This window comes from Cheilinus undulatus, linkage group 7 (genome assembly GCF_018320785.1).
Source record: "Cheilinus undulatus linkage group 7, ASM1832078v1, whole genome shotgun sequence".
NCBI classification, from domain to species: domain Eukaryota; kingdom Metazoa; phylum Chordata; class Actinopteri; order Labriformes; family Labridae; genus Cheilinus; species Cheilinus undulatus.
In genome coordinates this window covers 28,025,846-28,052,629 of record NC_054871.1, presented here as the reverse complement: position 1 = coordinate 28,052,629, position 26,784 = coordinate 28,025,846, and the positions used below count along the sequence as shown (strand labels likewise).

General features: G+C 39.7%; 1 protein-coding gene across 1 annotated transcript in view; it reads left to right on the top strand.

Annotated features, from left to right (window-relative positions):
* faf1 (Fas (TNFRSF6) associated factor 1) overlaps positions 1 to 26,784 on the top strand; it is an 89,167-nt gene that overhangs the window by 36,099 nt on the left and 26,284 nt on the right. The window contains exons 9-15 of the mRNA XM_041791611.1: positions 4,429 to 4,524; positions 4,633 to 4,756; positions 4,870 to 4,933; positions 5,023 to 5,104; positions 16,221 to 16,375; positions 24,144 to 24,280; positions 24,387 to 24,475. Coding sequence (XP_041647545.1) covers positions 4,429 to 4,524; positions 4,633 to 4,756; positions 4,870 to 4,933; positions 5,023 to 5,104; positions 16,221 to 16,375; positions 24,144 to 24,280; positions 24,387 to 24,475 — 747 coding nt within the window. The remainder of the gene's footprint in view (positions 1 to 4,428; positions 4,525 to 4,632; positions 4,757 to 4,869; positions 4,934 to 5,022; positions 5,105 to 16,220; positions 16,376 to 24,143; positions 24,281 to 24,386; positions 24,476 to 26,784) is intronic.

The following is a 26,784-nucleotide window of genomic DNA, read 5'->3' as shown; positions in this document are numbered from 1 at the left end:
CAGAACTTTAGCTAGGAATGAGGAAAGGCTTCTCCTAAGAGGGTCAGTGTTAGAGGTTGGGTACCTCTAACACCTGTTAATTTTTCAATGTTTGCATTATTTCTCCAATTCTACCACGTCGACCTGTCCTCCCTCCCTTTAGAGTCCACTCTTCTTCACTCCTCTTGCTATTCTTCCCTTTCTCCATCAAAGAGAAAGTGGAGTAAGGTGGTGCTGTGGTTGTGGTTGCCTTCAGTGCAGCTGTCAGTAGTAATTATCTCACACTCACAGCCAGACACCTAATCCAAACACTGCCTACACTAGAAAAGAAAAAAATGAAACACAGGAAGAATGAAGGGAGAGAAAGAAGGGTAGAGAAGGGGAAGAAAGAAGGGTAGAGAGGGGAGGGAGAGAGGGAGGGTTGGGATAAGAGAGAGAGAGAAATTTCTTTCCCCGTATTGGCCCCTGAATGCTTAGAGCCTCAATGCAAGTGTTAATTAAAAGAATCCAAAAAAGAGGAGCCAGTCCCTTTGTGTGGAGATGTGGGAGAGGGTCATTTGGGGGGGTTAACCTTGTCCCCCCACCTCCCTGTGCCCTGCGGCGCTTCGGCCTTGTTTCCACATTTTACCACTGAGCCGCCAAGCTGCACTTGTGTCCCTCAACATCAGAAGAAGCCATCGGGTCAAAGCGAGGAAGAGGATTGAGAGGCACTCAACTCATTTTTTTCCTTTTTCACCTCCCCTCCTTGCATCCATGTCAGAACAAACCCTCCAGGCTGTCTTTGACAGGGGAAGTGATCAACTTTATTTATACACTTATTAGGCCCTTAGACCAAAGCCTCTCATTGTGAGGACTGGGGGTAAAGGGTTTATGGGGATCCTCTCAGCAGTCGCTGTTAAGATTCTCACGTTTGATTGCCATTCGATTGAGTAAAAAGGCAGAATAGACTTGAGGCCATTCCTTCACATCTTGTCACGTCTTTGTTTGAGTCAGTACCTATGATTCTCTCTAAGCTGAGCGCTAATTCAAAGGCCTGGAACCCATCATGGCTCCAATAGCCATAGCGTTTCTTTAACACAAGAATTGATTGCATGTTTTAGCCTAACTCTTGGGGGACTGCTGTTTCTGTTCCATTACTTTGTAAAGTCTCCTTGAAAATATGAATGACACAATGATCTAATATGCAGACTACTAAATAACTTAGAGTTAAGTTACAGGTGAAAAGAAGAGGCAATTCAGTTAAGTGTTCTTCGTAGGTGTTCCAGGTCTGCGGCTGTCGATGTGACTTTTACACACTTCTCATTGTCAAGAGTACACTCCCACATAATTGGTAATTCACAAGAAATACTATCTGTTTGTTTTATTACATGAGTATGCACATCTGTTACTGTGTCTGAGGCAACTAAACACTTGAAGCCTTGTGGGAACAAGTGTTAATTCGACAAGAAACAAATTCATACCTTTATAAATAGTTTTAATATGTTTCATTGTTGACTTGTCCCTTCAGCGCTGATGTCACTCTTGGTTTGTGAAGTTTAAACATTGCTTGGCAGTCTAGCCACTGCTTTTTTGAGACGTTTTCTTTGCTTAAGACAACATGGTGAAGGAATGCTCATCGGAGTATTATTCATTCTTGAACTGTCAGGGGAAGTGCTGCGTTTCTCATATCTTCTACTTGGTTACTGAGCTGGTGGGAAATTAAAACAAGGTGGTTTATATTTTATCAGTGTATGCCTTGATGGTTTTTAAGGCTGCAAGTTTTTTGTTCTTCTGGGAATCCTAAATAAAGATTACAGTTCATCCTACATGTGTAAATCATTAAATTCAATAGACTGATATGTTTATAGATGGGTTGAGCCTCATAAATAAAACTGATAAAACCTCCATCACATTTTATGCAATTTCTATAAAACAAATAAAATAATGTTTATTGATGTTGAGAACATGTAGGATTTTTTCTTGGCTTAATAAAACACTCAACTTATCAGAGCAATTCATTAAAAGTGACCGCACATTAAGGGGATAGGTTGAATAATATAAACGTTGATTTCAATCTCTGACAGCAGACATTCATATCGTCTTATTGAGATACCCTGACTGATCAGGAAACTGATCATTGTTGACTGATTTTCATCACAAATTTGTGATAAATAGATTGGAATTAATGGTTGTAGTCACTGATTTGATAACCTGTGGTTTATACTCTGATGTTTGTGGCTGAGAGAAGCACTGCAATCTAATTATATAGGTAAATTGCTAGCCAACAAATAGTAAGCCGTCAATTTCTGAATCACATCAAAATGCAACCAGAGTCAAGCTCAATGGCATTTCTTTAGTCCAGGCCTTTTCACCCTGGTGATGCTCCTGGAGACTGCTGGCAGTTTTTGCACCCTTTGGACATCCACATGGCAATCCAACTACCCGCCTGGATAATACCCAAGGCTCTGCTTGCTCTCCTCATCCACCTCTCTGCTGCCCTAAAGGTGTGGACTTTGTCCTTTTTCCACAGGTTATTTCCCCAAGCCACTGATAATATGCAAGGACATTTAGAGCACAACCTGGGTTGTGTCAGTTCTCCTACCTGTCTGATGGTGCCCTCAGGTGGGATTACTTGCTATTACATACCTTACTTCATCCTCAACTTTGGCCCAAACATGCCTAAAAGTTCTGCACAATACTGTACATCATAAAATGTACAACTGTACCATCAGACATCGGTGTTTGTCTAGGGTGTCATTCACTAAAAGAGGCCCACTGTTGGCTGTAAACATTTTTAATGAGGCCCCAATTGTAAAACAACTACCAGACTGTTTGATTTTCCACCCCTCTCTCAGCTTTACTTGACTCAGCTTATTTGCACAAGAGTCACATGGTATTTTTTTTTTTTTTTTTTTTTTACAAAAAGGAAAATGAAGTATATACATCAATATCGGTATGGATGAAATAAGTTCGGAAATATCGTCATATTTGATATTGGCATAATCTAATATTGTTCACCCCTGGCTTTTGTTCTGTCTAGCCTATTCAACAGGCTTATTTTTTCAATCCGTCAATAACTATTTTAGTAAATTCATATGATGTGATTAATGGAGCATCACATTGTGTAGTTGAGTTCTCCTTCCTGTTGGATACTTGCTGCATTGCTTCTTGGGAGGTTGTACTGCTCTGTTGAACAAAGAAAGTAAAAGCATCCTTATTGGATGCTTAAGGATGACTTTTGTGATCCACTATCAGGTTACCCTGCCACCTGTACAAGGTCCAACTACATTACAAATCTAATCAGACTGACGAACTGCTAAAGCAGCTGTGATATCAAAATGCAAAATTTTATTGGTTGTCAGCCAGTCTCACTGATAGATTATCAATATTGTATCGACAGCAAAAAACAATGATCAGAGTATCCTTAATTGTTAACATTTCTCTCAACACGCCTGCGGCTTCAGCTTGCTTTTCTTTTAACCCTGATGAGATAAGGTAGTGTAAAAAAACATGATATACATAGCTTCTTATCAGTGGCTGTTCCACAGGAGTACTCACTTGTAAGTCCATGTTGCTGACAGGCTCCACTGGTTACACTGTTCTCCTGCTATAAAGGCTGAGACCAGTGTGAGGAACCACTCTATTTTCAAAGAGACACAGAGAAACTCCCTGCAGTCTGTGTAGCTCCTTTTCAGACTCAATTGGCGTTTCATGTAATCGTCTCCTGATTCAACCATGTCCAGCTGCTCTTTGTGTGTCTCAGTGCCTGACAATGGAGCAGATCACAGGATCTCTGCGGGGAGACAGGCAGCTTCTCTGCCTCTTATCACAGCTAGCCTGCCACGACCCTGTTGTTTAGAAGTTCACTCTCTCAGAGAAGTACTCGCATCTGGGTTTTTTCACTTTCAACAATGTGTATCTCAGTGTATTGTTGTATTATTGTGATGGGTATTGGTGCATTAAGGCTGATGAGTCATGATTCTACTGTTTTGCTTACACTCTGAATATAAAAGGGAGTAACTCTATTTCCTGCCAGAGCTTTGCCTGTAATGCTGCTGTCTCTTGGGGTCTCGGCCAGGAGACGCCAGATGTAATGAGTTCCTACTGAACGCTGACATTTTCAGTCCTGGCTTTGGATTTGGTTGCTCATTAGTTAGTCAGGTGTTGTCTTGCTTCAAAACCACTATCAAACTAATAGCTCCAGGAGGTGTACCAAAACCTCACTAAAGTTTTCTCTTACTAGTAGCATTATCATTCCTATGTGTGAAAACTTACTTATGATACAAGATAACCCTCCACATCTTTGGAAAAACAAGTTGTTTAATAAGACAACCAATGTTCAGTTTGATGATAAAATGGGACTCAAATTAACTCTAGGGTAACTTTGAGTAGGCAAACATGTAGTCACAGATAATGCACCACTGTTAAACTTTGGTCAGTAAACAAGATTTATTTATTCTTTTTCATCAGATGACACTAGCAGTGTCTGGAATCAGCTATCCTTGCCATCACCTCAGTGTTTGTCGAAGATCTTCACCAGCCAACTCCCAGGAGCCCACAGAAGAGGTACAAACACACATACCTGTGTATGCATAGTAGCATGGAAACTAGATACATCTGTTAATTATTTCTATTGAAAATATTCCGAGAACAATAACTAATCTCTATTTACAGTGTGCAGATGTCCATATGGTCAGTGACAGTGAAGGCGATGATTTTGAAGATGCGTCAGAGTTTGGCGTGGATGATTCAGAGATGTTTGGAATGGGCTCCTCTACCTGTCGGAAATCACCAATGAGTACGTCTGTCAGAGCAGCTTAGTAACAGTAGATTAGGCTAAATGTTGGCAACTCTGAGTTTCTAAGCGCTTCTGGAGCTTGACTTAAAAATTGTTTCTTTCTTCCCCCAAAGTGCCAGATAACAGCGAGAACGAAGCTGATGCCTTACTGCACTTTACTGCCGAATTTTCTTCAAGGTGAGTTCATCTTTGCTTCTTGTGTTGATTCAATGTGGTCTTCATGAAACAGTGTATTACACTGTTGGTCTGTTTTATCTGTCCTGTAGGTATGGAGAGGCTCATCCAATGTTCTTCATTGGGTCTTTGGAGGCAGCGTCGCAAGAAGCCTTCTATGGCAAAGCCAGAGATGTAAGTAAGCTGATCATCCGTGTGGAGCCTCATAGGAATGTTTTCAGATGCTCTAATCTGAAACAAAATCTTATTTTCTTTTCCTTGTTAAATTTAAAGCACATTTAATTTTGACTTTGTCAGATATGACGTTCTAATGTTACCAGTGTTGACTTTTCTGTAGCACTTGTATCATTCCTTCTTGGTGTTATACACCAGCTACTTTTCTTTTTTAAGAAGTTTTCTTTGCTTAAAACAACACAGATGAGGGACACAGACTGAGCAGGATATTATTCGTTCTCTGTCAAGGGAGATACTGATTTTCTCATATCTTTTAATTTATTACTGAGCTGGTGGGAATTTAGGACACAGTGTTCATTATTTCATCCATTTCTCTTCTAATTCTGTCCTGAGAACTGGTGAAGTAAAGTTCTTTATGTTAGTTCTGCAAAAGTTGTAAACGATGTAAACACAAACATGCACCAAGTACACAATGTTGAGATAGAATATGATAGAAAAGTGGTGGGAGTTAGGGGTGTAACCATCCATCGATGTATATCGATTGGTTGATTAATTATACAATCAGATTGATGGACAGTCAAAACATCGCCACCGTCACATTTCAGATGGGCTTTAATTTTGAAAGTCCTCCCACATACTTGTTAACAGTCCTCAACAAGCTACGGGTAGCGGCAGTTGTTAACAGTTACGTAAAAGAGGATATCCACTCCTCTCTCAGCTCTGTGGACCTATTACGGTAATTGAAGTGAATAAATAGAATGTATTTTTTTTTTTTTTTAATTAAATTGTATTACCGTAAATAGGCTGAACAAATTATATTGAAATTTTTAATAATGCAGCAACCTCCTTCCAAAAGTTCTTCAATTATTGGAAATATTAATAAATAGATACATTTTTGAATTACTAGGTTATTTTATTTGATACATTGACATATTTAAACCCATTCTTTAATCACTAAAATTTTCCAGCCAACCTGGATGTATCATCATACAACCCTGCATTAGCTTGTTAAGTATGCAAATTAGTGTCTTTCCTGCCGATTTCAACACTGACTTCAGCGCTGGATTACTTTTTAACCAGTGGGACCTACTACAAAGTTTGGAAGAACTTTTCACAGCCCATCTTGGCGGACAAAGAGTTTAGAGCCATGTGAAATCTGAGGATAACGTTGCATATGACGCAGCCATAGACATGAAGGAATCCTCTCTGCCCCCTCCTCGGAGGCTGATTGTTGAAGGTACAATTAATTTGATTCACAGAGCCAGAGCACTAGTGTTATAATACAAACTATCTTAAAGAATAGGAAATTCATAACCGGCTGGTGAGACTTTGTTGTTCCTCCTCGTTACAGTGACGTTCTTGAGTGGAGCTTTTTAAAATGCTTTGATTGGTCCGCTGGACAACGTGCTGTCAGCGACACAGCTGCTGAATAATGTCAGCGCAATTGTTGTTGTCTTTGTCCACAGTTGTATTTTACTGGGAAACAAAGTGTTCCTAAACAGGACACTTTTATCTGGGAATATTCAGGCTGTTGCTGTCATTTGCTGTGGTTGTGTGGTTGCCAGGACAGTGTGACAGTGAGTTGCACTCTGGTTTTCTGTCTGTATGTGAGCTTTATTCCACATGTATTCATTTGGTACACATCTGTACTGAACCAAGAGGCCTGTACTGGATCAGTGCGGTGCGAATACACGTACCTTTACACCCCTATCACTTACAGTAAGTTCATATGCAAGTCAATACTTTTGGCACTATAGTGTATTGTCTTTCAACCTCCCTTCCTTCTTTCTCTTGCTATGAGGCTGCTTGTAAAAACAAAGATCATCAATTGAAATAAAAATTTTGTACTAAATCATCCATTTATCAAAATCAAGACTGTTTTAAATCAAAATTAATTTAAGTTTACCTCTGTAAACCTCTGTAATGTCACACTGTATGCCACATTAAAAGGGTCCTATGTATACAGAAACCTTTCAGCAATTAGTTTGCCAAACTACTTTTTTTTGTAACCATGAGAAAAAGTGCATATTATCATCTGATATGGATTGTAGGCTCCCATATTGAAATTTATTGTAATGGTATTGTGGAAGATTTTGTGATATAGGAAAATATTGTATTGTTGTCCAAAATATGGATCTTGTATCATATTTTGATTACACTTGCACACCACTGCATACTAATATATGCACACTTTTTCCCACTGTAAATGACTTTGGATTTCTCCTGTATTAGAACTGACATATTCCTGTTATCATCACAGTCTAATGTTTATTAGAAGTAGAGTTAAAAAGACATTTTATTCTACAATAATGATTCATTTGTTCTTTTTTAAGTACCTTTAAGTGCCTTTCAAAGAGCTACAAACAACCTACTGAGGGACAGTTAGCTCTGTAGTGTGCAAAATAACAAGTGTGTTTTATAAAATATATTAATGAGCTTATCTTTAATATGAAAATAAATTCTCATAACTAAACAACAGGTTTAACAGCAGAATGGATCACTGAGACAATCCTGACAAATAGCTTAAAATAACACAAAAACCACATTCTTCTAAAATGTAGAAAATTAAACTAGCTGTAGTTCAGATCTAAAACTTCAGAACACACTTTAATTTTTAAGAAATGAGGATTACAAGGAAAATGGTTTTGAGTGGAGATATGTCTGTTGGTTCTTCTTAAAGCTCCACGCACTTGAAAAAAAATCAGATCAGCTGATACTGACAATTAACTTTAAAGCTATTTTCTGCCAATATCGATATCATGCTGATAATATTTTGTATCTGTAGTCCCAGTTTCCTTTTTTTTATAACAAGTAACGTAATGTGCCAGTTTTGTAACTTCAGTTAACTGTCATTAGTTACCTTTACACAAAACAAATGTGTTGCTGAGATGCATGCCAGCAGAAGGTCAACTCAGCTGTGTCGGCACATTCACATAGCTAGCTGTTTGAGCTCGTAAGATGGTAGAGAGGATCGTATTACTCGGGAAATATCCCCATTATGTTGCATTTTTGAACAGGTCAAGAGCAATACCGTAGTGAATTGCATGTTCAATTGCTGGTGTAGTAGCATGTTGTATTGCTTCCACTGAAACTCCTGTGGCGACTTCAACCTAAAGTTTCCCTTCCAGCCCTATAGTATTTTTTTCCTACGCTCCACGTTTCCATTAATCGACTGGTAGTGCGCAGGAAAACTTCCTGCTGTGAGGGACAAGTGTGAACAAGCAAGTCAGGAAATACTCTGTGTAGGTGAAAAGGGCTTCACATTGATGTAATGCTGGTGTCCCAGTGTGTGAATTCGCACAGGGCTGCAAAAGCGTGAGAGGCGTACCATGTAAACACACAGCAGGAGCTCCACTGATGCACACATTTAGGCAGGCAGGCACACACTGCACTGTTATTACCTCTGATGCCAGATCGAGGTGGCTCGAATTTGCCCCACTATTGTGCCTATGTGCCTCAAACAGTGCAGAGTAGATGCATTACATGGGCAGAGATATCTTGCCTCAAACTGGACATGCAAGGGCCAAGAGATGCAGAGGGACCTGTGACATAATGGAGAAAAGTTGAGGTAACTTCAATTGGGAAATCATTTACATTTTTACATAATATGAATACTAACCATGCCTAGATTGAAGAACATATATTTGGTTCAATTTCAAGCACTCCTGATGTGCTATTTGATTACATTTGGACTTTATAGCAATCCGACAGATCTCATATGACAAGCCTAGACTGTCAGACTGAACCCACAAAGATAAAACAACAAATTCAACCAACAGGGATATCAGCAACATTAAAAACAGTCATTATCCTGCATTTTCTTTTATCACCTTACCAGGTTTTTTTCTTTTTTGTTGTGTAAGCATAATAATTGATCAAATCCAAAGTTAAAGTCCTGTAAAAGAGTGTTTACTTTTATCTGTGTATTCCCTATGTCATACTGTATGGACAAGGCTTTATAGCCACATTGATATAACATCATGAAAACCCTCATCAAATTTTTCGACCCAACAGCTGAGGCTTTATTTTTAGCTGTCCACTTTCCCCCCCATGTTTTTTGGCTTTTGTCCTTTTAAGGATGCTTGTATCAACTGACAGCTTGTGTGGATTACAGCCTTATTAGACTGTGAGGACACGGCAAGATGTTAGGGGGGTTCAGATCACCAGGCACACAAAGAGGGAGGGAGGGGAGAATAGATGCGATGGTAGTGGCCCAAACAAGACAACATGGCGCGAATGCAGAGGATGCAAAAAGTGGAGCTCAGTGGAAGAGTGAGTGAGAGTAAAAAACAGATGAATAAAAGTATAAGAGGTTGTAGGATGAGGGTGAGGGATGTAAAAAAGCGAGAAATAAACAGAGATAAGAAAAAACCTAAAGAGATGCTTGGCGTCTCGCCGGCTTCCCAGCTGATCTCCGCTCCTAAGCCAACACAATATGGCCGTGTCTCCCTGGTGTTCACACACTCAGTACTGTACTACTGTGCTTTATGCAGCGTAGGGGAGAAATAGTATTCATTTTCACTGTTTTATGTTTTATTCTGAGTGAGCTTGATTTAGTCTGCCAACTGTGCTGCTGTTAGAATAGCTTTAGGGAGGCGAGATATGCGCAAAGTTTCTGCCTGAAAACAGAAGCTTTTTGATCTGTTTTGTGTTTGTCCTGTCTTGTCACAAAGCGTCCTAGACGTCAGGCCAAAACATGCTGCTTTTGACGTTTCATTACACAGTAGCATATGTGCCTGATTACTCCATCCCCTCGCCATCCTCACAGCGGTCCTATGCTTTGCCCTCTGCATCCATCTGAAAAGGAATCTAGTTTTTGTGTCCTGGTCGTAAGAAAAGGCCTACTTCATTAAGAGGATATTGGAATAGGGCTGATTTGACTGAAGGGGGACTACTCAGTGGGTTTATAAACAGAGGAATCAGTCTCACTCTCTGAAAGCCTGGGAGAGGCTAATCACTAAGCAAAACACTACATTTGATGAAGTGTTTCTGAAGGTGTGTGTTGAGGGACTGTTGAGATTGACTCAATCCATCCTTAATGAAAATGCTTTGGGCTGCAGAGCTGAGCTGAGCTCAACCCTCTTGGGGATCAGTGGTTAGTCAGAGTGCATAGAGAGAGATAGGCCACCCATCACTAGCCACGATCCTCGCTAAATCCCCATCAGCGCAGTGGTTAATCACTCTAACCCCGCTCTCCTCCACTCTCCGCTCCTCTCTCCTGTCTGCCACACACAAAGACACATCAAAATTCATAGCCTTACTGGAGAGGGGAGTTCAGGGATTTATCACTGCCAAGTATCCGCTTTAAAACCTAGCTATAGCCGTGCAGAGTCAAGAGAGACGAGCACTGGTGAATCTGACTGGCATATGGCATGTAGGTGTACGCATATCTATCAAATCTAGGGATGTATATCACAGGCAAATACTCATTCTGGTATATTTACTGCACCTGAAATGTTTATGTATTTGCATGAGCATATGGATTAAGAGTCAAGTTGTTGTAAAGTGTTTGTAGAAATTTTCTCACATGTACAGTAAAGTGGTGTATAAGTGGACATCTTCAATGCAGATATATAATTTTCACTTGACAGTTGACACTTGCATAGCCAAAATTTTTGAGTATTAATAAAAAGTTCTTGTTTGATAAATCAAGCTAAACTTTGGAAGGAGTTCAAAATCTGTTGCTGTTTCTGTTTGTTGGGCATGGAGACCCTCCTGTGTGGTTGGTCATGGATCTGAATGAGTTTTCTCACTGGGTGATCATTGACATTAGATCTGTCATCTGAGCTCTTCATTTTGAAGTGTTTGCTTTTTCAGACTGAGCCTGCCATCTGTGAAACAATCACTATCTGGACTATCACTATCCTCTGTCTGCCGTCCTCTCTGTACCTGTCAGTTATGTTTGTATCTCATCCTCTACATCCTCTAACCATCTTAAACACAACTTACCTAATATGAGAAGCTCTTCTCAATCTTAGGCATACAGGATTTACTTCAGTAATGTGTGAAGGGTCTGGGGTCCTCCCTCTGAAAAGTTGAGCTTCAAAAGCTTTATTTTCTGTTTTGTGGCATATTTTTCTACCTTTTTAAAAAATTTAGTACAATTGGGAGTTAACTCTTTCCCTGTTTTTGGAGTCAATTAGATCAGAGTAGATTACCCTAAAAAAAATTGGGGCCCTCTTTTAGAGTCTAACAGTAAGCCACATAATATTATTTAAAATCTTGGATACATTAGAAACCAAATCCAGTGAGACTTTCATAATAGTCAATACTTCAAAGAGTGAAGAAGGTAGAGTTTTCTGACTGCAAAGAGATGTAGAAATCATGATCTCCAGCCTATTTTGACTGCCTGGTGACTACCCAGGCTACGTCATGTACGGAAGTTCATCTTCTCTCTAAGATCAAATTTTGGTCTACATGATTCATGTCTGACTCACACAAACTTAACCAAATTTTAAAGTATAAACACATGAGTTTGCTCTGAATGACAAGTTTTGTCGTTTGAGAGATTTTCTTTTCCAAATTGAGTGAGACTCTGTTTGTATTTAACATCTCTCTGCTAAGCACAGCATGTGTGACAAAGTAAAATAGCGTCCACAGCATCAGTGAGTAGACTCACAGCTTACACAACATTTATCCAAAATGTTCTGTACTTTTGTCTGTCATGTACAGGACACATGTTTATTTTCTTAGCTATAGCTCAGTAATGCAGCTGACTCACTATGTGACTGATGTGCCTGTGTTTTAAGTCATTAACCAGAGTCGGGAGTCACACAACATTACCAAGCTTTGGGCTCATGCTAATTTAACTTGCTGAACGTTGGCTGCCTGCTAAATCATACAGTCTATTTGTCAGTCTATTGGGGCAACCAGAGCAGTTGGCAGCAAGAAAGATGCACTCTTGAGTTATATCTTGGACTTGTAGTGTTTTTCACAATTAAGTTGACAGCATTTGTTGAAACTTATGGAAGCAAAGAAGATGGATGGCCCAGGACACCTTTGAGAGAAAGAATGGGAAATTTCCATCAAGAAAAACCCGAAAAAGGTGAAAAGGAAGACCTCAGTCTCAACTACAACTCCTGGCTAGCTTAAAAGCTAGCAACAACTGCCAGTAACTGCCATGAAACACTGCCTGATCAACAGGAGACTACTGAATGCTACCTATTGGGGTAGTATGGGGCGGCGTGTACGAACACAGCGGCCCGGCGCTCCATCACTAGCAGCAAAACAAAGCCCTACACTTACACCAGAACTGACAGCGTGCCCACAGAGTTTACATCTTTCCCGACAGAGATTCGGGGACTGAAAGGAGAAGGACGCAGAGCAGCACGACACCCACAGCCAGTGGGGAGGAGGATGAGACGGCACTGTGCGAGAAGGTGGAAGCGGGGTAAAGACAAACCTGTCATACCAAGCTTCTTTCTCCTGGGTGCCCCCTCCCTCGCCAGCAGGATGGACGACGTGAGGCTGTGGATTTCTAACCAATGCTTGGACGACTGTGTTTGCTGCGACAGAGGAGACTGCCGAACGTAATTTCATTGTGTTTTTACAATGCATTGACAATAAATGACTATCTAGCTATTTATCTGGTTGAAAACTATTAGGCCCTCCTCCACTTTTTTCAGTTTTCTTATGTTGCAGCCTGATGCTGCTGTCAAACAAAATTATTTTTATTCTCATTAATCTACACTCAGTACCCCATTGTGACAGCCAAAACAGACTTGTAGAATTCTTTGCAAATTTATTAAAAATAAAAAATGAAATATAACATTTACATAAATACTCAGTGCCTTTGCAAAACACATGATAAAGGGGCTCAGCTTCCTCCTGTTTCTCTGGATCTTTGCTGAGATGTTTCTACACCTTGATTGGAGTCCACCTGTGGTAAAATAAATTCATTGGGCCAGATTTGGAAAGACACACCTCTCTTTAGAAAGCCTGTGGGAGACTACCAAAAAATGTGTTGCACTGAAGGTTCCTAAGAGAACAGAGGCCTCCATAATTCTCAAATGGATGAAGTCTGGCCCAATCAAAAAATCTTCCAAGAGTTGGTCATCAGGCCAAACTGAGTAATCGTTGTAGAAGGGCCTTAGAGAGAGAGGTGACCAAGAATCTGATGGTCACTCTGACTGAGCTCCAAAGATCCTGTGTGGAGATGGGACAAAGTTTCAGAGGGACAACCATCATTGAAGCTCTCCACTAATCTGGGCTTATAGCAGAGTGGCTATAGATGGAAGCCTCTCTTCAGTGCAAAACATATGAAAGCCCACTCCAAATGACTTTCATTTGGAGTTTTTTGCAGATTCCAAGTGGGAAACAAAACATGATGATGTTGGAGGTCGATGCAACATCACTGTGCCCCAAAATTTATGAACTGATGAGCATTTATACCCCATGACTGCAGATGAAAATGTTAAACTTCTGCTGCAGAGGCCTGAAGAAAGCCAGGGGCTAACCCCACTGCTTTAAGGCGTTAGCAGTGAGCAGACAAGGAAGCCTGGCTTGAGTCTTGAGGAGTTGGTTTGTTTATTGTTGATCTCATAGCTGAAACGAAACATTCACTCTACTTATGCTTCTATCTATCTCTTTTTCCCCTCTTGGATATTGTGTTTAAATCTGTGACATACTCACTCTTCACTTGTTTTCAGTTGGTCACAAACTGACCTCTGCTTCTGTAACGTAAAGATTATCTGTGATATTTGTTAAGTGGACCTTACTAATTATGGGAGCATGACTTTAATGCATTAGCGTTTGAAGATAGGCACAGTAGACATCTCTCTTTTAAAAATAATTTTTTGCCATGAAAATTTGGACAAATATTCTGTCTGTCACATTCATTATGGGCCAATCAGAGCAACAAGACAAAGTGAAATAGTAAGCATGTGTAGCTCTGCTAGTAACTTTAGCTCATCAGGCTGTTGCTGCTGTAGTTTGTGAATGGTGGAGCTGGATGATGGATAAAACTTAGGCTGAGGCTGGTCAGGAGAAGTGCAACCACATCTTCTGTGCCAAGAAAGCATGGCTGTTTGCTCTTGTTTTATTAAAGAAATGTGGTCTGATAAAACTTCTGCTATATTATAGCTACATCCAACCCAATCACTTCACAGGTGGCACCCATTTACATACCAGCTTACAGAACAACTAAACCCCACCCTAACTATTGTAAACTCAAACTGAGACCGAACAGGGGAGAAAACCGAAAACACTTTTTCTGTCATGAAAAGCTTTCAGTGCTGTTCTTTTCTCTTCATCTACTGAAGAAATTGGGTCCAGTTTTGATATAACGGCTGCCATACTAAAGCTACAGCTAAGGTAAACTCTACACCAGTGGTAGCCATTGCTATTGGCTTCCCGTACAACTAAACTCTGCATGTAGCTACTGCCTCATTCTTGTTCAATGACACTGATTGGACAAATCCATTTTCAAACCAAGCATAATCGTTTCAGATTGGAGTTTTGCATGATAGATTTGCCTGATGACAGTTATGGGATCTGACCAGTCTGGCTGCTTTGAAAGGTTACATTATCACTGGTGATGTTTAAAGCCAAGTTTAGATTTTTCATGGCATATCATCTCAATAATAGCTATTAAATAAATGTTGGAAAATCCACCCAATATGAATCAATGCAAACATTATTCCGAGGTGTAGCCTCTCTCTCACACTCTCACAAACAAAGCATGCCCAGAATTAGGTGAACAGGTGTGAAAAGGGCCGTAGGGTCACTATCTCACTCAGGTTGGACCTAGTAATTTAGCTGAACTGAGGGATTTGCTCCTCCCTGCTAAGACAAGCAACACAAAAGCTTTGACTTGAAAGCAGCAAGGGAACAGAGGGCTACGGACAGTTTAACTAAGATGAAGGAGTTCAGTTGGCCAAAATACCCACTTTGATTAGTCTTTACACTTGCTCTAATTGAGCATGCATGTGTGGGAGTCCCTCGCTTATGGGTCCCTCACAGTTAAGTTTGTGCCTCTGCGCATGTGTGTTGGGCCGTCGGTGTTTAAGTGTGTATCAGGGTTTTTTTTTTTTTTTGGTGTTGTAAAACTCTCCCTCCCCTCCACGCACACTCATTCCTCTCTCAAGACTGAATTTGCTTGTCTTCTCAGCATGAGTGTTTAATCTTTTCAGGCCGTTGAATTGGCTCGATGAATGAGTCCCCAGCTCCCTCTCTCTAGGAGCCCTGGAGATTATTCTAAAGCACTAATCGTTGAGCAAACACAGCAGTGCTCTCCCATTCCCATTCTACACAGGCCACAGTAAAGCACAACTTCTTCTTTCACTTCCCCTCACGTTTTACGCCCAGTGTAGATTTTTTGCTTTTTGGCATACGTAGCCTAGATTACAGCTCCTGAGAAACAGACCTCTTGACTCCTCCTGCATAGCCATGGTTAAAAATGCACTCAGCAGAGACTGAGAGAGTTTTTCTCTTATTTGTTCTTTTATAGCAAGAGAAGTGACATGTAATTTAGAGAGCATTATTTCCAACATTGTCCCCTGGAACCTTTTATGCTTGTGGGTGTGTTTGTTTTTTAATTAGATTGTCAGTGGGGAGAATCTGCCGGGCTTATATGATGGTGTCAATATCCTTGGATTTGGAGCTTCGTCAATATTGTCTGGCCCTGCCGCTGCTAACCTGAACAGGCTGCTGGCATTTGGTGTAAAATAAATAGAGTGATTTGTCTGTTTTGTTTTCTCCATATCTCCGTCGCCTCCAAGAGAAGTTTTATTTACACCGCTCCCCATTTGATTTTGCGTGGTATTTGCTTTTTTGCCAGTTGTGGCCTTGCTGTGGTCTGTGGAAGTCATAGTAGATCTGCACCCGCTGGGCCCTCGTGTCATTTTATGGTCATATAATGTGGAAATGTCTCCCCAGTGATGAGACATCCACTCATGGCTGCAAGATTAAACACAACAAGACCCTCTTTTTTTCTTAAAATCTTTTACGTTCAAACTTCACAGAAGTTATGTTTTGAAGCACTGCGTTCTAACTGTAATAGTTCTTGGTTTGTGCCTCTCAAGACTATATCTGCTCCCATTAAAAAAATGAGTGAAATAGCCTTTTTTTCCTTACTTTAACTCTCCTTTCTTCTTGTCTCTTCTTCTCTTCCTCACAGAGAAAGCTGCTGGCCATCTACCTCCACAATGATGACAGTGTCCTCAGCAATGTCTTCTGCTCTCAAATGATGTGTGCTGACTCCATTGTCTCCTACCTGAGCCAGAACTTCATTACGTGGGCCTGGGATGTCACTAAAGAAGCTAACAAAGCCAGGTACTAGAGCGTCAGCTGGATGGCTGTTTTACTATTTTCAGAAGCCTTTCTGGTCTAACTACAGGGTTTTTTTGTCATGCTATAGTGCTGTCTTTTTTTGTAGATGCTATAGGAGTGAGGCAGACACATTCAGTACACATTTTTCAATAATCATAGGAAATGACATCAGCTATTTTTAAAGCCCAAATACCACAGTGACAAAAGATACTGTAAATTTATTATGCAAACAATTATAGAGTTGCACTTCGTGTACAATACCTCTACCTTTAAATACTTAAATATGACCATTTTTATAAATTGCCGTGGTTAGGATTTTGTTGATTTTTTGCCTGATATTTATGTGCTTTAAAAGTCTATTTTAAACACTAATCAGATTGTCATTTTGTCAAAAGAAGAAGGTTAAAATCCTAATTAAAATCAATAATTTAAATCACAGTAACACATAAACTCAGACGTAAAGCTAAGTCCAGTGCTATTTAAAACCTCCTGGGTCTTATAATAAACACATATTATAATCAGAGGGTGGCCAAAATATAAAAAAAAAAAAACTGAATCAGCCTTTTAACACAGGGTATATCTTTTAAATCATACTGTGTTCAGTGTTGAATGTGACCAACTATAAGATTAAGCAGAGCAATAACTAAACCTCTAAACTCTGACTGCATTCTGAATCCTAATGTTTTATTTATGTGTGACTTACTGTCTGGAGGAGTAGACTGTTTGCATAGTGAGTTGTATCTCATAAAGAGGGTATTGAATGTATTTCAGTGGGAGAGTGCTTGATTGTGTACAGAGGCCTCTGCAAACTGTCAGAATATCCTGTTAAGTGGCCATTTCTGTCTTGTTTCACAGCCTCATCATTAATGAAATTCCTTTCATTTTGAATTCTGCATTTGTTTTCCCCTTAAAGGAGAAGAGCCGCACTTGTAAACAATTAGGGGCCAATTTTTTTATTTCTGTTCTCGTGATCTCTATGTACAGCACTTTGACTGAAAGTGCTTTAAAAATACAGTTATTATTATTAATTTCCAATTTTTTTGTCTTGGCTCTTGCAAGGGACCAACTAAAGTTTTTTTTGTTTGTTTTTCTTACTAAATACTCAAATATTTGATATGATTGTTAGCTATGTTTTAGGAAAACATAGTCCACAGTTAAAATACTCAGAGATTTTTATGAGTCCTTGGACAAAAGGAGCACTGTGCATACCTCTTATTGACTTGTTAAAGGCCTTTGATACTGTTGACCATGTAATTTTGAAAGATAGACTGTGCAGTATTGGTCTGTCAGATCAGTCTGTCTGTTGCTTTGACAACTCTCTATTAAACAGATCACAGTGTGTGCAGACTAAAGGTGTTAGTAAAACTGGTGAGTCACAGGGCTCAGTCTTGGGACCACTATTATTTACACTTCATATCAACATTTTATTCATGATGTCCCTGGTGCAAATTTTCATTTCGGGGCAGATAATGTTATTTATTGCTCCACTTGTACACAGCATCATCCTCACAAAACAAAACTAAGAAAAAGAAAAGAAAAGAAAAAGTCTCTGAACATGCCTTTTAACAAAATGTTGCACGGTGATGTGATTGAGTCTTCTTTTAAGAAAAAATTTAATTCCTTATTGATTGTTCTCCATCTTTTCAGTTTCATATTCAGCAACACATAAATTTGTGTTTGGGTTTTATTTAAGCCTTTTTTTTTTCTTTTGCAGCAAAAAGAGTTTCCGCTCCCATTTTTTAAACCTCAAATCGACTACAGGGATGTTATATACAAGCATGCATCTTCTCAATGCCTCAAATCTTCTGATACTGTTTACCATGGAGCACTGAGGTTCATAGCAAATCTCTAGGTCCTTAGCCTTGTACATGGTATGCTCTGATTGGTTGGCCTCATTGGTAGTCATAAATCTTTAGCACTACCTTATTTATAAGGCTATATGTAACCGCTTCTCTCATACTTGTGTAATTTTATTTATATGAAAAAAGTTGATAGCTACATTCTTCAATCTATGACTCCTTCACAAGACTTACTTTTGCTTTTTGCCCCCTAAGTGCATCTTGAAACGGGGTGAAGGAGTTTAGGGTACTCTACTCCTGCAGCTTGGAATGTGCTGCAGGAAAATCCATGTCTTAGATAGCTGTTCTCTGTAAATCTTTTTAATAAAATGTATTGAAGGCAGTGGAGGAAGTTGCATCACCCTGACGCTTTGACTAATGACTTTATGCTCAGTGGATTGGATTGGTTGATCTGTCTGTAATTGTTTTGTAACTTTGTGTCTATAACTTTATAAATGTGCTGCTAGCCATCTTGGTCAGGGTGTTCTTTCAAATGAAATTTTTAATCACAGTGAGGATTCCTTAGTTAAATATATTTGAAATGAATAAACTTAAATAAATGTTTAAAATGGTTACTTTAAACACTTGTTGAGAGTAATGCAGAGATGAAAGATAGGACTGTTTTTCATCTAAGCGCAGACAGCTTCCTTTTGAAAATGATCTAAAATGTGTGACAGAGCCTTGTTAAAAACACAAACATTGCTTCCAGATCTTTTTTGCATTAGTGTGCACATGTCCTTAATTGCTGGCATTCAACTCTCAGTCATACTCTGTATCTCTGTCTGCTCAGTCTTTCTCCTACTTCATTCTCTTTTTGAATTTCTGAGGTTGCATGCTAACAAAAGGCGTTGTGTTTGCATGGTGAGGCCCCTGATTGGGCAATCTTGACTAAGCTGTCTGAAAAGAGGGTCAGTGGGAGACTGAGGACTCCCTTGGAGTCCAAACATCTCTATCTCTCCATTTATGTGTTAAGTGCCGGTGCAACTCCAGCAGTGTGTCGATTTATTAGCAGGCCTGTTTGACACCTGTTTGTTACACAGGTCATCTAATTTGGATGAAAATTTGGATTTAGAAAGGAAATGTTATGGAAAGTGATCTGACATTTCTGTGACAGCAAATTTCCTGTGCATTTTGTGAGAGAAAATTAGACTTTTTGCAGGTTGAGTCGTTGAGCCATGAAGAGGTACCTGAAAGAGGGTTTCGTTTTATTTTTTATCATCATTTTTTTCCTTTATTTCTCTGCTACATTTTTCTATAAGTTTGCCTTCTTTCTGTCGCTCTTTCTTAATCCCAATAAATTACCTCCCTCTCCAGAGCGTCCAAAGTTAAGCCTGCCCTCTGGTAGCAGCCATTTAAGAAAGTCTCATACCCTGACCCCAGCCCTCCATTATTTCTTTTTAAGAAATACCCTCCTTCCTTCATTCCACTCTCTTTTCTCTCATCAGCCTCCTTTGCTTTTTGCCCCAGCTGAGCCTTTTTATTGCACATTAAAAAGGCGGGCAACATCTGGAGCTTTTCATCACACACAGCTAGTCACAGCTTTGCTGCTAACGCATGCATGCACATGTGCACACTCGCTCACTCGCACGTACACGGCTTTCTGGATTCTCACGCTCTCTGCCTGATCCAGAGTGACTGATGATTGGCACCAATCACACAGGCTGTTAGAAAAGTATCCTGATTGTGTGTTTGTGTGTGATGAACCTGCTGATATTGGAATGTGCCTGTTGCTTTGCTTTTTATTCTCACAGGCCTCTTAGTTAAATGATTAATTATGCATAAATGCAGTTCCACTGATTGGATGCCAGTGTAATTATCACCCATGGGAAATGAATCTGATATATCATACTGGCGCTTTGCTGTTATTGCAGATGGAAAATATTGATACCATTGATAGATAAACACATTGAAAGTGGGACATTTTCTGGCTTTATGTGTGTGTCATGCTTTGTCAAATCTATCATACATTTTGTTCAGTGCTTATGTACCAGTACAGCTTAACAATAAAATAAACATATTGTTGAAAATGTCATTACATTTTAGGCGAGGGTTGTCATGATTCTAAATTTTTAAACTTTGATGTGATTCTGGTAAAAATCAATTGATATTGATAACTGTTTAAAAACTACAGCAACACGATTACAAAGTCTTTAATTACCAATAATATTACCAATATTTTCTTTTGTTTAAAAATATGACTGAAAATTTTATTTTTTCTGAAGATTTGGTGCTTTTTGATACTGCCAACTATCAGTTTAGTGGAAATTGTCATTTTAAGATGCATGGTTTTTTAAGGGTATTGAAGTATCAAAAAAAACAAAAAAAAAAACAACCTTAATCCTGGTTTTCAGGATATTAAAGGGCCTGAGTATAACATGATCAAGATCACATCTTGTTAGTGCCACACAGTCCAGTACAATAATAAACAATACACTGTTTCATGGTGTTGGTAATGATCTTTAAAGTTAGTGTTTGGACCGTCAGCCAACGTGGAAACTCACTCCGTTCACTTGACTTCTTTTCTTGACATCTTCCTTTGTGAAAATATGATGGGCTGTGAGCAAGAACAGAATGTCATTTTCAAATCAAAACATGTCCATGTTCGCTCTGAAACAAAGTGTGTATGACACAGTGAGCTATCAGTGCATCCGGTTCCCATACACACTCCCATACAGGTGGCTGGCAAAAACATTCCCTGCAGTGCTACTGTACTAACCTGACTCATCAAGTGCTCAGTGAAGCACATGTCAGGTCTAACCAGTCTACTCCCATCTTCACGCACCACTTTGATGTGAAGAAATGAGAGGTGACAGTCCAGAGAAACATTAACTATTTTAGCTGTCTGGATGTGCAGACAGAGATGGAGTTGGGATAGGTGACAAATTAGAAGCTGTCGATCACAACTGTGAGATTCTAGCAGGTGTTTCCTTTACATTAAGTTAGCCCTGAAGGACCTGAAGGCCATAAGTCTGGTACAGTCTAGGCTACATTCTTCACCATGTTATGTTATGGCTGGATGAAACCGTACTGAACTATTCACCTTGGTAGCGGCTTGACTTCCTCTTTTTTTAGTGCTGTGTTTGAACTTGTTCTATAGGTTGTTTTAAGTACTTCATATCCTGGTTACAGTGTTTCTGTCAATCTTGGAGCCAGTGATGCTAGGAAAGGGACAAAATTATGGCATGGAAACATATTGTTTCCCTGACTTCTGTGATGCAGCTTTTGAATCGCTGGTGCCAAATATGAACATATAAACTGATAACCCTGCCAATCTGACTCACTGTCATTTTGAACCCTCACATGTGCGGTTGTGAAATAAATAAGGATAACAAGGAAGACAAGAAAAAGAAAATGAGGGAAAACACTGGACAGTGGTGAGAAGAAGCTAAAGCCGGCCACACACTACAGGATTTTAAGCCCGGTTTTAGGCAAGATTTGACCCCCCCAGCGACTGTGGGGGTGTACCCGACTTAAGCCTTGCCGCAGACAATTATTTGTCTGAATAGTCTGCATGTGTGTGGTGTCAACACGATTAATTTACTGCACCAAATTGCGCCATAACCTCCCAGACCCTGAATCATAAATATCAGACATGTTTGGTATTTACGATTCTAGGTCGTAGTGCGGCTGACGGAGTACCTACAACAACCAATGAGAGCGAGCAGACCAGGTTGTGTCATCAGACAGATCATACGTACTTTTACTGCTTACAACCATAAACACAACTGTACCTTAATTCCAGCCAGGATTTCATCCTGAGTCTTTCCCTTGTTTTATGATTTTTGCTGCACCTGTAACACGCCAGGGCACTCTGTTTTGGAAAGACAGCAAGACGGTATCAACAGACATCCATGTTTGTCTGTGTTTTTCTGAAGTCACATGATCACGTGAGGTTGTAGGCAGGTCGGCAGGTGTGTGGTCTCTGGTGATGTGACAATCTGGCTGACTTGTCTAGTGTGTGCATTCAGAGGATTAAAGATGAAAAATCATTTGAAACTATCCTCATGTCTGTGGTCTCCCACAGTTTTAAAATCGTTTAAGATTAAGATGGAAGATTTTAGGATTCTTTTATGATTCTTAAAAAACTTATGCTCACAATAATTTCACTGGCACCTGGTTTGAGTACCTCTGCTAATGCATGGCTGTAACACATTTAGATGCCTTTTGTTTGCTGCCATTAAATAACAAAAGGAGAGGAAAACATTGGTGTCAGGCTGCACATCTGTAGTATTACAGACTTTAGATATGCCGAGAAACAAATCAACATCTCTGAATTAACAAAAACAGATTTTGTCAATATTGTCAAGCAAATGATCAATGCAACCATCTGTTTTACTTTACATTGTTAAATATAATAGATTGCTTCTCAATTTGAAATATATTATGCTATATCTTTTAGCCTACTAATTGCAACTTCCTTTATGTTTGCTTTAAATTATTGTATTCTGACATACATTCCTGGTCCTTCTGTGGTTTACGTTAATGCTGAACATTTAAGATACCAGTGTTTCATAACATGGATCTGTCTTAATCACAGTGATCTTTTCATTCCATTGACATCACTGTGTAAATATTTGTCAACGGAAGGGGTTACAGTTATGCAAACTTTGTTTGAAGTATTGCGAGTGACTTTCAATCAGTGCTGCGTAAAAAGACCATCCCTAGTATCTTAGAAAATAGAAGTCATGCCAGCATGCTCTATTGAATTTTTTTAGTTACCATGGGCCTCCCATTTTATCGTAGTGTCATATTGTATCGTATCATGATTTTCCCAACCCCCCCCCCCAGCGGATGTTCAGAAATCTTGACTATGTTTTATATCATAGTCATGACTTTTACTCTCGTGGACCCATTGACTTCTTCAGTTTTGATGTAGAAACCATTGCAGTTGGTCTTGTGTTTGATAGGAGCTTAACGATTGGGTTACCCTTCAAGTTAGTGTCCATTGTTACCTCGCCTTTCATTACAGGTTAGAGTTTCCCTGTGGGCTTTTGTTATGGTCTGTCTCAGTTGAAGTCTGAACAGGGACAAATGTTAGGACAAAATGATCTGTAGGATTTCGGGTACCCAACTTTTAATCACAAGCCGTGGGTCACTCAAAGTTCAACATTTTGAAAAGCCCAGCATAGTCCCAAAACACCTTTAAGTCATATTTTGATTGTGTTCAGGTGCTGGAGCTACTTAAAATGTAAACATTTCCCAGTCTCTTATGCATATTTTGAATTTACTGGTACAGATTACTGCTTTAAAAGTACCACAATAAGCCCCAGTACTAAGTTTCATAGTTTGAAGGACTCCAAGTAGCCGGCTCAGCTCTGGCTTTATGTTTTAATGAGTTACACCCCCTCGCTGACAGCGTGCCTTCCATCTATCTTCTTCCTCTGACCCGCTGTCCCTCCATCCATTCCATTACTCCTCTATTTTACCAGCCAGTTATTAAAGTAGATCTTATTAAAAGGCAGGAGAAAAAGCTAATCTATATTTGCATTCAGTCTATAGCAATTCATTAATATTATGACATTTACAGGGGAGCTTGGTGGGGCCCCGACTGCCTGCTACCCTTTTCCCTCTCTGAAATGTTAATTTAAAAAGTTCTGTCTTTGTAATGGAATAAGAAATCCTCTCCTGCCCTATCAATTCTGAGCATCTGGTGAAGAATACTAATTCATCTGCAGGTCCAATTGAGATAGCATGTCTCTCTGATGGAATAAGAAAATGCAGAATTGGTTTTAAAGTCCTTAATGCCACGAGTGATGCGTATATCTCTTTCCAGCTGCAGTTAGAAAAACTGGAGTATATGATTGCTTTGTGTGGGTTTGTGTGTAACACTTTCTAACTATGCCAATCTGTGTTCAAGTTTAGGACATACATTTTACGGCAATGAAATAGATTTTAAAAAATAACTTCACTTTCATTATTTCTTTGTCTTTCAGACTACTCACCATGTGTACAAGGCACTTTGGCAGTGTGGTGACGCAGACTATACGGACATACAAAACAGATCAGTTCCCTCTTCTCCTTATAGTCATGGGAAAACGCACATCCAATGAAGTTCTAAATGTTATTCAAGGTAAGAACTTTGTCATCAGTATCATAACTGTTTTTCTGCAGTCCCAGTAAAATTATGTAAATTTTTTATGCAGAGTTTGAGCAAGATTTTTTCAATCTATCTTTAGGCAATACAACAGTGGACGAGCTGATGATGAGATTAATGGGTGCAATGGAAATCTTCACAGCACAACAACAAGAGGACATTAAAGATGAGGTAAAGTTGCAGTGAAACACACAACATGCTGACTGTCTTCACATTGACTTGGAATGAAGGGGTAACAAAGATATATCTGTTACAGTGTCACAACAGTAAGAGCATTGTGACCAGAGACATAAATTATCTCTTATTTCCTTTCACATCCCAGCCAAAAAGTCTTTTTTGTATTCTTATTGCAGGGCAATGTTGAAACAGATGGATGAGCCTTGTTAATTGATATTTTCTTTAGATTTTTCTTAAATCTGTTTTAAGAAAGTTCCGAAGAGAAACCTAAATCAAATTCATGACACGCACTTGAACTGCTGAATAGTTCTTACCTGTGTTCTGTAATTAATAAACCCGTTTGCTCATAAGCTGGAAATTTGAGCAAGCTTCCCCTAATCAGAATACAAAAACACCCCTTTTATGCCCATACATGAGTCTGCAGTGCTGTGTGCAAACACAGAAGGAACATAGAAAAAGTAATAAGATGTCAGTAATGTCAAAATTAACTTAAATAAACCGTGAGTAATCATCCCCTGGACTCCAAGTTTAGAAACTATATACAAAACATATGCACTACAAAGTCATTTAGTTATTCTGATCGCTGACAGTGTGCAATGATGGAACATCATTTAAACACATTTAAGTCCCTGTGTATGAGGATAGGGTTTTATTGTTTCGTATATAATGAAAAAAATATTTTGAGTGTAGAGTTTGTCATCATAATTTAACACTTTGCTGTTAAAATCAATTACTGCTAAAAAACCCGTTAAAAGTGTTTAAAAAAATCTTGATTGTTGGCTGACCGCTGAGGTGAGCCATACATATGGCTCTGTCCATATACTGACTAAGTAACAGAGTGACGCAAATTTATAAGCCCTAGAATACAGAGTTGCATTTGCTTGGACTAAATGCTGTCACTAATGGCTGCCTCCATTGTGTTAACTAGAGCCATACATACAGAGTTGCACTATGGGGGGATTTAGGGGGACCAAAAGCCCTCTAATGGCTGCCTCCACTGCTCTGAATACTCAGATGTTGCTTTAGTCTCGGTTTAACCAGAACTGGGTCACATTTCTGTATGACAAGGAATAAAACAACCCTACAGGCTTTTCATGTTGGGAAAGATGTTTTCACTCCTGCTTTGGCATGATTATGTGATAGCTGAGGGGGAAAGGGAACTTGTTGTGTGAATGCATCAACAACGGCAGCTCGTGTAGCGATTAGCTCTGACTAAGTCACAGCAGCACTTAGTCAAAACTGGACATTTACTGTAGTTATTAAAACAAGTGAAGACAGCAACACTAAAAGCTTTCTGTTGCAAAAAGGGTGGAAAAGGGTTTTGCTTTTCTGCCAACCCACTTCAGCGTGAGTGTGTGATAGATAAGATGCAACAGAAAATGAGGTTGTCGCTCTTCTGCCCCCCCCCCGCTGGCATGATTATGTGATAGTTGTGATAATGACTCTAGCAGTCCTGTCATTAGCTGTGACTGAGCTGCTTCGTGTCCTTGTCCAAACAAGCGCAGAAAGAAACATTGAAAGCTTTCTGTGACAGAAAAAATGGTCTCACTCCACTCCTGGTCTGTTTCAGCATGGCTTTCCGATCATGGTGGTGGGCTTGTCCGTGTTGTTTGCCGTTAGCTGTTAGCTTGAATGTCACTGTAAGACCACTGCAGGTTACTCTGACCTGGACCGCTGTTCTTGTTAAATCCAGAGCAAAAAGCCACACCGATAGCTTGTCTTGTGCAGAGAATATATTCCGTGATTTGAGACTCGTGCACAAACTTCCGTTTTCAGTTTTTCCACCACGAGCTCCTGTCACTCTTTCTCCTATCGTCCCTTTCTCTTTGACTGTTCGTGCATCTTTTACGCAGCAGCGTCGGCTGCTCTCCTCTCATCCTCTTCTGCTTTCATGCTGTGTGACACACACAAACGCGACACTCACGCACACACCTACACTGAAACGTGTGCTGACATGTTGGTAGTGTAGACCTTAGACTTCTATCTGTTGAGTGCAAAAGTTTCAGAATACTGGAGGATAAACAGCAGAACTTTCTCCTCTTAAAGCTCCTCTGTGACCACGGAGGACCAGTGCGTCAGCACTGTGTGTGTGCGCTCCAGCTGTGTGTGTCTGTGTGGCTCGCGTGAGCCAGGGGTGTGCACAATGTTAAAAAATATTTAGTAAGTATTCCCTTGATACTATATGTTTATGGGGAACAAATAAATCTTAAAATCTCCACATTTGCATTGTTAAGAGAATGCTACTTAAACGTTTAGCACGTCTTTATTGGCAGGGAATACGATAAATTTGCTGTTTATTGATA